Source organism: Bidens hawaiensis, unplaced genomic scaffold, assembly GCF_021521415.1.
Source record: "Bidens hawaiensis isolate Kalapana, Puna unplaced genomic scaffold, B.hawaiensis_p1.1 tig00004364_1, whole genome shotgun sequence".
Taxonomy (NCBI): Eukaryota; Viridiplantae; Streptophyta; class Magnoliopsida; order Asterales; family Asteraceae; genus Bidens; species Bidens hawaiensis.
In genome coordinates, this window is record NW_027491263.1 from 184,444 (window position 1) to 196,641 (window position 12,198).

General features: G+C 33.9%; 1 protein-coding gene across 1 annotated transcript; it reads right to left on the reverse strand.

The window, feature by feature from the left end:
* Positions 1-3,251: 3,251 nt before the first annotated feature.
* Positions 3,252-11,885, reverse strand: LOC143626433 (serine/threonine-protein kinase ATM-like). Its single transcript, XM_077096533.1, has 29 exons — positions 11,872-11,885; positions 11,667-11,733; positions 11,511-11,585; positions 10,877-10,996; positions 10,813-10,833; positions 10,422-10,586; positions 10,228-10,326; positions 9,457-9,608; positions 8,961-9,162; positions 8,033-8,116; positions 7,850-7,933; positions 7,649-7,729; positions 7,469-7,558; positions 7,323-7,385; positions 7,081-7,221; positions 6,927-6,983; positions 6,682-6,741; positions 6,465-6,559; positions 6,270-6,378; positions 6,047-6,136; positions 5,858-5,937; positions 5,704-5,782; positions 5,475-5,521; positions 5,278-5,377; positions 4,793-4,924; positions 4,548-4,682; positions 3,667-3,732; positions 3,406-3,549; positions 3,252-3,329 (listed from the first exon to the last, which is right to left on the reverse strand). The coding sequence occupies exons 1-29, from the start codon at positions 11,883-11,885 to the stop codon at positions 3,252-3,254; spliced, it is 2,730 nt and encodes a 909-aa protein (XP_076952648.1).
* Between the last annotated feature and the right edge of the window lie 313 nt (positions 11,886-12,198).

Genomic DNA, 12,198 nt, shown 5'->3' on the forward strand with positions numbered 1-12,198 from the left:
ATAGTTATTGTTTAAATAAATAAAATGTTCGTCGTTATTAAAAAATTAACAAAAAATTAATCATGAGTAACAAAAGTAATTATAATTAAACAAATCAAAACTAAATATTAGTTGAACAAGTTACAAATAATTTTACTAAAACAAATAAAAAACACAAATTACAACTCTTCTTCGTCTTCACCCTCGTCTTCGTTATAAGAAGAAACCCCGTCATCCGCCTCCTCATCATGAATATGACGCTCTATTGGTATTTCGTCTTCAAAGTTCGCCTTGTGTTGTACACGATCCACCGCATCCAAATGGTCCTTTAGGCAAATGCAAACCTCTAGAGACTCGGGAGTTAATTTTGTTCTTCGCATAGATAACACCCTCCCACTAAGAGAAAACACCGATTCGGAAGCAACCGTTGAGGCTTGTACGGCAAGCAAATCACGAGCCATGGCGGATAGAATGGGAAATTCGTTTTGTTTACCTTTCCACCAAGCCAACAAATCAATATTGCGAATTTCGTCGACCGTTGCGCCCTCAACATAGTTTGCTCCACTATATCGACCAAGTTCGCTAGTTGGTGTGTTTTCTCTTTGCCTCTTAGATGCCGATTCACGAATCCCATTCATCAAGTTTATAAGTGGGTCATTGCACGGCCTACTAGTTGTTTTTTTCACAAAAGACGAACTCGTGCTTGGACCATACATTTGAAAATAATGGTCATAAAGGTCTTGAAGGTTTTTGTTGAACTTTTCCTTCGCTTCCGTCGACAACTTCGGGTCGATCTCATGCATACCTAAGTTGTCGAATATTTCTTCAATCGTTGTCTCAACCCCATTAACATTCCAATAGGGGTTTAATGCGGCGGCACAAGTAAAGACCGGCGGTATGTTTTCAAAATATTTTATGAACTTTTCCTTCATCACCGCAACAATATTCTTGAAGAGTTTGTTTTTATCCGCAAAGCTTTTAAAAACACAAGACATATAGTACAATTCTTGCAAAATCCAACAACTAGTAGGGTAATAGACTCCCGATAATTTTGTTGTTAACTTTTTTAACACGTCAAGATACTCCAACAAATAACCGACTTGGACCCAAACACTTTCCGGAAACATATCGGCCTCGCGTTCTTCAACAAGATTGTTATGAAAAGCTTGTAAAGTTTGGCGTTGGGCAAAAGCACACTTTAGCATATGACAAGTTGAGTTCCAACGGGTTAGAACGTCCCAATTCGGCCCCAAATACTTTCTTTCAATCGACTTGCAATAGTTCTTATATTCAAGATGTCTTCTTTTACCACTTTTGAAGACATCTTGTAACATTAGTCTAAAGAATTTTAAATCGTCACAAATGTTTTCATTGTCAAGATCTTTTTGAACAACCAAGTTGATGATATGTGCAACACATCGAACATGAAAAAAATCCCCGAAACAAGGTGGTGAATATTTAATGATAAATTTTTCGGCCGCCTTAGTATTGTTTGAAGCGTTGTCAAACGAAATCGAAAATATTTTATTTCTCAAGTTGTAAGTCGTTATAACTTCATCAAGTAATTCAAACAATTTTTCGGCGGTATGTGGGAACGGGAAGTTTTCAAAAGCGATGGTGCGTTTCATCAATTGCCATGTCACCGGATCAACCCAACGAACGTTGTAACCGGTTCCAACGGTAATATAGCCTCCTTGTTAGTTTTTTTGATGGGTGCCATAATATTTAGTTGGATGGTCGGGTAACGGAACGGGTTTGCTAAAGGAGTAGTATTTTAGTTTGTTTTTGAGTTTGGTGGTGAAACAAGTGGTGGAAAACAAGTTATATATAGGTTTCGGGCATCAAAACCCGGTTCCAACGGCTATATTACCGTTGGAACCGGTTACAACGGCTCTATTCTCTCTCAAAAACCGGTTCCAACGGCTATATTACCGTTGGAACCGGCTACAACGGCTTTTTGGTGTCTCAAAAACCGGTTCCAACGGCTATATTACCATTGGAACCGGTTCCAACGGCTAGTCTGACCTGTGTTTGACTTTTCAAAAAAAACCCGCCGGAACCGGTTTTTTCGGGTAGGAACCGAACCGGTTACAATTAAGAACCGGGTAGGGAACCGATTACAATTAAGAACCGGGTAGGAACCGATGAGTACATACAAATAGGAGAACCGGGTACGATTTTCGGATACAAAAATACCCAAACCGGGTATTGGGCCAACCGGGTAGGAACTGGAACCGGTTCCGGTTCGGTTCCACCAGTTAGGTTCGGGAACCGGTTTTTTTGTGCACGTCTAATATATACCGGCAAGGATTGTTTTTTGTTTTCAGTTTTAGGACTTTTTGATATTTTTAAGGGTACCGGTAAACCGATAAACTAAGTAAGGTATTTAATTTATACTAAATTTTGGGATCAATATTTTTTGTTACGACAACCTACTTACATATTAATAATTGCAAACCAAAGCTACTGAGAACATTTTATTTGAAACTCTTAGTTAATTTGAAACACTTGAACAAATTTTACTTTTAACTAAAAAAAAGATAGATTTCAAAGTTTGCGGTCAGTGGATATAAAATACAACCAACATCAACACGAATTTCGTGTAAATACATGATATAAAACAAAAACTATTTTAACTAGCTCTGTTTCATATATATATATATATATATATATATATATATATATATATATAGGGGAGGGATATTTTGAGAACTTGATAAGTTGTAAAAACTTTAATAACTCAATTTTGAACCACATTTAATTAAATGAGTTAGAATATGTGGCTAAGATTAAATTTGATTAAAAAATGAATCAGGAGAGAGAATAAAGATTTTTGTTAATTACACAAGTTTAAACTCTTTGATTAAAAAATGAATCAGGAGAGAGAATAAAGATTTTTGTTAATTACACAAGTTTAAACTTTAGTTATACATGTGTAAAAAGTCGATTCGGTGTGTAAAAAATTACGGTAATTTTTTGTACATTACTTACACTTACGTATTACACGTGTAAAAAAAATTAAAAAAAATGTTGTTACGTTGAGTTCTTTCGAGTTCTTAAAACTCAAAGCGGTTCTCAAAAGAAATCAATCCTCTCTCTCTCTCTCTCTCTATATATATATAATGGAACAAGAAACTGATACACATGACTACTTACATAAGAGTTGGTCACAAGGTAAAACAGAAAACATATAAGCCTGCACAAAATACCTCAAATCGGGAACAAGGGTAAACTCGAGACAAAAAATATGTACAGCGCAAATTTGATCTTAACTACAACCAAGATGCCCATCCCGGGAACATATGGCACAGCCTGTCAGGATCGATCGCATCTTGTATCAATTGTTGAACCTAACAAAACAAACACAAGCATCCTAAATATAAGCCATCCTAAATGTGAATTTACAAATTGAAATTATATACCTACCTGTCCATGTACACTTCTCATTTCACCTTCTTCATATCCATCAAGTTTCTGTTTAACACGCAGCAAAGCACGTGTTGCATCTTTGTTTCCTTCGTATTGCTCTTCTGAGTCCTCCAAACTCGCCTCCAGATCATCATCGGTTTCCTAACATCGTTAAACGAGTTTACATTGTTACATGGAAATATATAATAATAATAATAATAATAATAATAATAATAATAATAATGAAGTATGTATGAATTATAAATGCTGATTAAGTACCATTTGGCGCTCCAAAGCTTTTAGAGGTGATAGGGCCCACTTGTATAAAGGGTCATGGATAAAAACCTGCATTATATTTAAATTCACTTAAATCACCTTTACAGACCCGACCTGGAACACTTTTGTGTCAAAAATTAATATACTTAGTGGGCATGTCTAAAATGGATTAAAAAAAATAAGTTATATTAGCGAGAACCTTACTTTTGAGAAAAAAAATGTGTTAGTTATAGCCCGTGCCCGTTTGACTTGTTTATCTCTTAAGCTAATATATTTAATTTTACTCGTTTGAGATAAGGGTGTACATCGGTCGGTTTTCGAAAACATTTTATTTCGGTTTTTTTCAGTATACGGTTTTCACAATGGGTTCAGTTTTTCAGTTTGGTTCGGTTTCGATTTTTGTTTGATAGCAAAACTGAATCGAAGAATCAGTTTTATAGAAAACTTAAATCTAAATTGTAGATTTTTTTTATTGGGTTCGGCTATTTTTGATTCAGTTACGTTAGCTATTCCGATTACAGTTTTTTATTATTTTTTTTTTGCTAATAGCAAAGCCCTACTGAAAAATCAATTTTTAAAAACTAAAAAACCGAACCGTCGGTTTTTTCTTTGGGTTCGATTATTTTGGTCCAGTTATGTCAGTTAATCCAGTTACCAATTCAGTTTTCTTTTTTTTTTTGCTTGATAGCATAATTGAACCAAAAAATCTGTTTCTCAAAAACATAAAACCAAACCTTAGGTTTTTATTGGGTTCATTTATCACACTTCAGTTAGGTCAGTTACTCCAGTTACAATTCGGTTTCGTGCACACCCTTAGCTTGAGATAAGACATAGCCCGAATTATAAACAGGTCAAGATTGCCATTTCTACTTTATATGACTTACTTCAATGATGGTCAATAAAGCTTCTTTATTTGTTCGCATAACAGATAGATTTTCTTCACAACATCTTCTGAAAACCCCTTCCACGCCCGTTACCCCCATACCATCGATAATGTCTCTTGTCAGTCTAAAAGGGACCTACTCCCAATTCACATTACACAACATTATATCAGGAAAAAATGAAGGAATGAAAATAATAAATATATAATAATAATTATAATAAACAGAAGGAAGAAAGAGAGAGAAACCCGCTCAGGTGTTTTGAGCATCAAGCCTTGTTCAAAGGAGACACCAAGGTCAATGTGGACTACTTCTGCTGTTGCCTGGTCAATTAAGATATTCATGGAATGTCGATCTCCAAGGCCCACAATGTAGCCCACCTAAAAATTTAGGACAAAAAGTTAATAGCCAATTCAGTTTATGTTTCATCTTTAACGGATTAAACAAATAGCATTGAAAAACTTGGATTAAAGAAAAGCAGGTCGAAAGACAACCAATACACTTAATACGCATAACTTGATAAATTATTTTATTTGAAAAAACAGATTATTAATGAAATATAAGTTATACTTGGCACACTAAAAATTTATAGAAAAATTGGATTGAAAGGGTCTTTAGGAAGCAACAAAGTGGATGAAAACTATGAAATAAACTTTGTGTTTACAAGCAAATTAATGGAACTTGAAAGAACAAAATCAAGGATACTGATAACTAAAGAAAAAAAATAAACTACCATTGAGCTAGCTGCAACACTTCTTGTATATGCAAGTCGCTTTTCAAACCAATCAGCTGGATGTAAAAATCTCTCTAGGAAAAAGTGATGCATGACTGGTCTGCAAATATTAATAATCATAAACATAAAAAATACATATGTACAGAAATTCATGGCTTCGTGGTATTGATAATATAAAACCTTTGATGCAAAAAAACCTGAAATTGTCACAAACTTCCTGGAATGCCTTGCGCTTGTTATTTTCCTATATCAAAACAAATAAACATAAATTATACTGAATATACAAGTAGTCTAGTACAAAGTTTTAGATCCATTACAGCAAAAACAAAAATGATCCAAAGATTGTAGAGACGTCCAAGACTTAAAACTAAAATGCAAAATATTATGATCAAATAATTATATGAAACAGGATCAAAAGCAACTTACTGTAGCCATATGCTGTCTGCATTTTGGAAATGACCAATCTCCTAAGCCATAGCGTCCATGGGCCCCACCACTTCTCGAACTGAAATGTAGACAATTTGAGGTAATGCATATTTCAAGTCTTGACCCAAGGATTAAAAAAACATATTTCACTGACCTTCCTGTAAGATATTCGCCTAACGGTAATGTGCCATTAACCCACACAAGAACACCAGCACTTGGAGTAAAAGGAACCACCTGTTTCATAAAACATTAGTATAGTTTTAAAGTTTCCAATACTATTAAAAAAAATAATAAGTTTTTAACATCTTTTAGAGAAACATTAACTATGAGTTTATGAAAACACCTTGTATGTCCGTATCCCTAATCTCCTCTTCCATGTATCTCTGTGGTTTTGTAAGAAAGTATTGACCAAAGCAAAGAACTGCTCCATTACCTGCAATACATTTATTTTAATTTAATACAACAGTAAACAGGCTTAAACTAAGGTTATTTAATGATCCTTTTTTTGACATCGTTAGTTATACATTATGAAGAAACAGTTACAGATTGAGAAATTATATCCATACAGCATCTTGTCTGAGGTCATCATTTCCAGATTTGGCTAGCTGGCGATATCTTTTACCATCTGAACCGAGGCAGTCAACAAATTTTGGAGCATTTATACCGTTCATGATCCTGTGTATGTTTTAAATAAATAAATAAATAAATCGACAAGTTAGTATATGTTAAAAGATGATATTATTCACACTTTGTAAACATACGTGACTGAATCTGCTAAGCCTTTGAAATGAGGAAAAGACCCTTCGTTATATTGACAACTAGGATCAACCGGAAATGATGATGTCACTACCGGGACCTACAAATCCAATAAAAACATAAGGAGAGTATTCAATATGAATTCAGTTAACGTTATTAAATGTTGTATATCTTCATAATCCATATATGTTCATACTTCATAGATGAAAAAACAACACTTACAAGTTCAAGTTGCCGAACACTGCGAATATCTCTTGGTAGAGCAATCTTTTTATTGGTATCCTGTTAACATAATCTAGTCAGCAAGTAATAAACCTCAAAAGGCAGATAAAAATAACTGTTGGTACTTAAATAGTGTCGCAACTGTCCTGTGTTCATAAACTAGATATGCTAACATATTTACACTAACATACCATCATGTTTACAGTCACTTACATAAATGGATCAGATGGGATTCAAAAGATTACCTCTCGTTTTGTTTCTAGTTCAGCAAGCTTGATATAAATTTCTACCATCTGTTTCATCTATAATAAACACAAGCCATCACTTAAATAACTTACTGTAGATTTTCTTTACATTGTCAATAATAAAAATTATTAAAACTGGGGGGGGGGGAGAGACCTGTCGCATAACAGCTCCATGGTGAGAAGATAGCTCTTTTAAGAGGCTTTCCGCAGCATACTTTTTATCCATATCCACAACAAATGAGTTTCTACTTCGTTGTTTGTCCTTCACGCGGTCACCATTTGCCAGTGCCAAAAGCTAGAAGAAAACATAAAGAAAATCGATATTTATCCAGATTTTGAGTCACATATAGTAAATATCCATTTGACTCGTTAGCGAATCCGAAAGTTGTAAACTACCTGAAATATCGTGTGGTATGGATGGTCAATTGCCATTTTCTTTAATAGAAAAACCAGAGCAAACTGCACAAAAGGTAACTAAAAATGAAATAAAGAAAACTAAAAAACAAAATGAAAAACATTGCAGACATTCATCAAGCTCTAACCTGAAAACTTTTAGGCCCCTGACTGTCTTTTGAGCTACCGAGCCTTGAAGCAATTTGGTATACTAGTGGTATAAACTTGTAAGATTGTACCTATATAATAACCATATATGATATGAATCTTAAATCAACTGTGTATAGGTTGATAACAGCAACTAATAAATATTTTCATTCTTTGTGTACCTCGTTGATTGTGCTGATCATTCCATCTACAACAATTTGTCTTGTGGATAAACTAAACCAAAGAGATACAAGTCGGAAGACCTGATACACTCATTAATCATTCATCAAGATGTAAAATAACAAGTATATATGCACCTTCAAAATATATATAAACCAAAATATATGCATTGGTATTGGAAATAGATAAGAATAAGATCATACCACGCGTACATCATACTTGTCACCAATGACGAGACATCGCTTATATCCTTCCAGTGCTACACTGAGAAAATTATCCCTATCTTGCTGAAAAATGTAATATATACACATATATAAACATTATATTTATGTATACGCAGAATTTTGAAATCAATGAGTGCAATTGTCACGTGATTGATTTTCTACCTGCAACTTCTCAGCCTCCTCTTTATCCATTGCAAGTTGTTTTTGCAACTCTTGTATTTTCACTGTATACTCTGCTTTCTCTCCCTACAAACCATAAATGAAAAGTATGAAAACCATATGTAGCCCATTGATGACTTAAAAAAGAAATGTGTAAATGTTCACTTGCCTTGGATGAACTCTTGAATCGTCTATATAGTGCCTCCAGTTCCTTCGTCTACAAAATTGCACGTTTGTAAAAGCTTGTGATTATGTATTGAATGATAAACCAAAACTTCCTTTTTATTAAATTTAAAGTGGCATTTTCGACCCGTTCGGCAGGAACAGTTCGTGAACCGTTCGGCAGGAAGTTCAATACGAACAAAAATAATTGTTCATTTAGTCAAACGAACAAACATGAACACGTTATGAACATTCGTTCGTTTAAATTTGTTTATGTTCATTCGTCAACATTCTTACAAGTTAGTTAGTTTCATTTACGTTCGTTAATATATTCATTGCAATTTTTTGGCCCATTACAGCTTAGAAAAGTTTTAATAACTTTTTTCCGGCCCAAAACATTCATCTTCACGTTACTATTAACTGCTTTTAGCTCAATTACATTCGTTCATCTAGGTTCAGTTATGTTCTTTTCATGTATGTTCATGAACCGTTCGTTCATAATGTTAACAAACGAACATAAACATGTTTATTTTCTTGACGAACCAAAATGTACAAAAATACTTCGTTTGCTTAATTGTTCGTTCATGTTCGTTCGGTTTGTTTACAAGCCAAATAATGGGTCAACGGATTAATCATCTGGATGGTTTGTTAGTGTACACAACCTTCTAAATTGTTTTGTGTACAAAACTGAATTAATATTGTAATAACATAGTTTATGTAATCATATTTAGCACACTAACTATTTATAATTGAAAAGAGTATAAAGAACCTTATGTTTTCTTAAACGCATAGCTGCTTGCCACTCGTTAGAAGTGAGTCTTTCCTCATAATTACGAAAAAGAGCATCAGCATAATGAGCAAGATGAAACTGTGTTTGGGCTTTTCTTGCAATAGACTTTTTGTCTGTAGCGTTGTTATCATTAGAAAGATTAACTGCATTTTTTAAATACTTATCCAACATAGTCCTTGAGCTACAAAACAAAGATTAACAGTAAAGTTAGAACTGCATTCATTACTCGGTTTGGATTATGCTTTATATCTAACGGGTCAAACAAAAAAAAGGTAGTCAACCAAAACAGGTGTGTGGGTTGAAAGTGTCTAAAGTCTTATGTCTAATGAATGGCATTACAACTTCTTAAAATGTTTTATTCTAGGATTATGATCATGATCATAATAAATCTTCTTTTGATATCATAATTAACATCTGAAAAAAAACAAGTATGAAAGAAAGTGAAAACGAATAAGAGGTGTAGTATATAACTAACTTGCTAGAACGTGTTTCAGCCAGCCACTTGCCAACTAGGCGATACACATCAGCAGCTTCCTCGTTCACCTTACAACTTTCAGATATATATTTTGCAAGATTAATTGCCATCTCATGCTGACCTTGGGCCCGCAGTAACTTTGCTTCTTCAACCTGCCAAAATTAAGTGGATTGGGTCAAAACGGGATACACTTTGATACGCGCCACACAAGCTTTGTCCAAAAGTTGACTATCCAAACTCCAAACGATGAGTGAACCGTTCTGCGGGAAGTCGTCTAAGAGCACATCTCTCGTTCGTTAATATATGTTCGTGAGTGTTCGCTTTAATTCGTTTATGTTCAGTTATGTTTGGGAGTTTATGCTTGTATAAGTTCGTTCTTTTATGTTCGTTAATATATCTACTTTTAGGCCCGTTACAAATAGTATAGTTTCAAAAATGCTTTAGGCCCAACACATGGTTCACATTTACTTTTAGTTGTTTTAGCAGAGTTATGTTTGATTATCTATGGTCAGTTATGTTTCGTGAACCATTCATTTATACTTTTAACGAACATACATAAACAAACACGAGCACGTCATTTTCTTCACGAACAAGAAAATTCCGTTCGTTTGATTGTTAGTGTTCAATCGTTTGTTCAGTTAAAGTTAAATAAGCAAACATGAGCATGCTCCTTTCGTGTGCATTCGATTCGTTTACAGGCCTATGGATGGTAATCTAAAGTGATGTTAAAAAAATACATAAAGAGGGTTAACTGGTAAAATTAACGCATACCCTTCCAAGCCAGTAAAGTTTAGAATCTTCTCCAGTGCTGCCCATGTAGAAAAACTTAAACTCATGCAATGCAGCAGCGGCATGAGAGAATCTGCATCCCTACAAAATGGGGCTAAATATCATTTTCCGATCACTTTGTTTTTATAAAGAATTAGTCTTGTGTTTTATCAAGTTATTACAGTATAAAAGCATACCTTACGAAGAATAGATGCAGATTCCAACAGATGTTGGACCGTACAGTCCTTGCAACTTAAAATCTGAAGCATTACTTTTCTGAATGCGATGAATGGTTCTAATAAGTTCATATGTAATTGTGCACGGTTTAGAATGCAGCTCCATTCCTTATTTAACCATGATAACTACAGAAAACAATTTCAAGGCATTAGATTTCCCAAGTTCTCACACACACGTTCATGTCTGCTCAAATTATATAAAATTGCTTATGTAATAATAACCGGCGTGTTAACTTTTCATAAAAAGGACAAATGGATAAACAAAGGTTTGTGGGTCAACCCAGCCCATTCAGACTGTGCTTAAAATGACACATTCAAAGCAGAACCTAATTTAAACCCCCAACCAACCCACCTGACCCGCCCATTTTTCCACCTGTACTAAAAAACATATCATATCAGAAACTGGCTAATTATACCTGGTCCATGTTGGGAGTAAACGGTCCAGATGACAATTTCTGTGTCTCGGTGTGATTATCTTTCTTTCCATCTAACGATGCCCATCGCAAATCCCAGGCTAGACCAAGATGACAAAAGATCTGCCAAAGGTCCAAAGAAACTTATTATAAAAATGTTCATTTAAACTTATTGTTTAACTCAAGTTTACTAACAAAGTTACCAATATGATATCTCCCTTCCTTGTTTTTATGTAAAACAATTTCAACTCAAGTATGCTAAGAAATGATATCTCACTTCCTAAATTTATATTAATTCTACCATGTTGTTGCATTTTATACTATACAAAGTAAAAAACAAAAGTACATAAACTATTTAAATTATTAACCTCCTTGTTTGACAGGTTTATAAATAACTAACAGCATTAAACAAAATAGAATTATAGAAGGTGCATTTTCAACAGACTAAGTTATTCATACTCCATGAACCATCTTGATCATGCTTCAGCTTGATATACATCCACTTATTTTAAACATAAAATTAAGATTACGCTTACTTTAAAGTATGGACTTCAAGTTCCAAAGTAGATGACCAGAAGATTTTGGACAAGCCTTATTAAGTTGCAAACAAACTGTGTAATCGTTGAGAATCACATACCTGAAGCTTCACAATAGTTGAATATATATACTCCGTGCTCTCCTCACTTGCATGGTAGATAGAAAACAAAAGCTCCTAAAATGAATGAAAAATCAAGTTAAAAATGAGCTTCAGAAAACCATATTTCATCCAACTACAATACAAACCCATAATTACCTGCTTAGATTCTTTCAGATTCAGATTAAACTCATTGATATCTCCCTCCTTGAAAGCCCTCAAACAGCTAGCACCCCAGATTGTAAAATGATTTATGCAACAAATAAAGATATGTGCTTTATGATTTCAACAAATAAAGATATGCAAAGTGATTCATGCAAATATACAAACATAATCAATTCATGCGCCTAACATGTAGAAAAACCTTAAAATATCCATAATTCCAAATAGCATGATGTTTATCCCACAAATCCTATAAACATGCTTTTATTTAATTTTTCACTATTTAAACTTTAAAGACAGCAAAACTCTCATCGCCAGAGTGTGGAAAGTTCTTTTTTTACAGACGATTTAATCCTAAATATGTATCTTGTTAGACAATATATTTAGCTAGTAATTTTATATTCTCTATTCCTAACGGTATCTAAGTGTAATATCTATTCCTATATATAGGTCTTCCTGTAATTGGTTTTATTCAATAATATCAAATCATTATTCTGTGTTAATATGGTATCACAGCTAGGTTAATCAA

What these genes read in the sequence shown, in the direction of transcription:
- LOC143626433 (XM_077096533.1), bottom strand. An exon ending in GCTGAAACACGTTCTAGCAA is followed by an intron (nt 9,163 to 9,456) that starts GTTAGTTATATA and finishes TTTGTTTTGTAG; the next exon opens with CTCAAGGACTATGTTGGATA. An exon ending in GAAGTTTGTGACAATTTCAG is followed by an intron (nt 5,378 to 5,474) that starts GTTTTTTTGCAT and finishes TAATATTTGCAG; the next exon opens with ACCAGTCATGCATCACTTTT.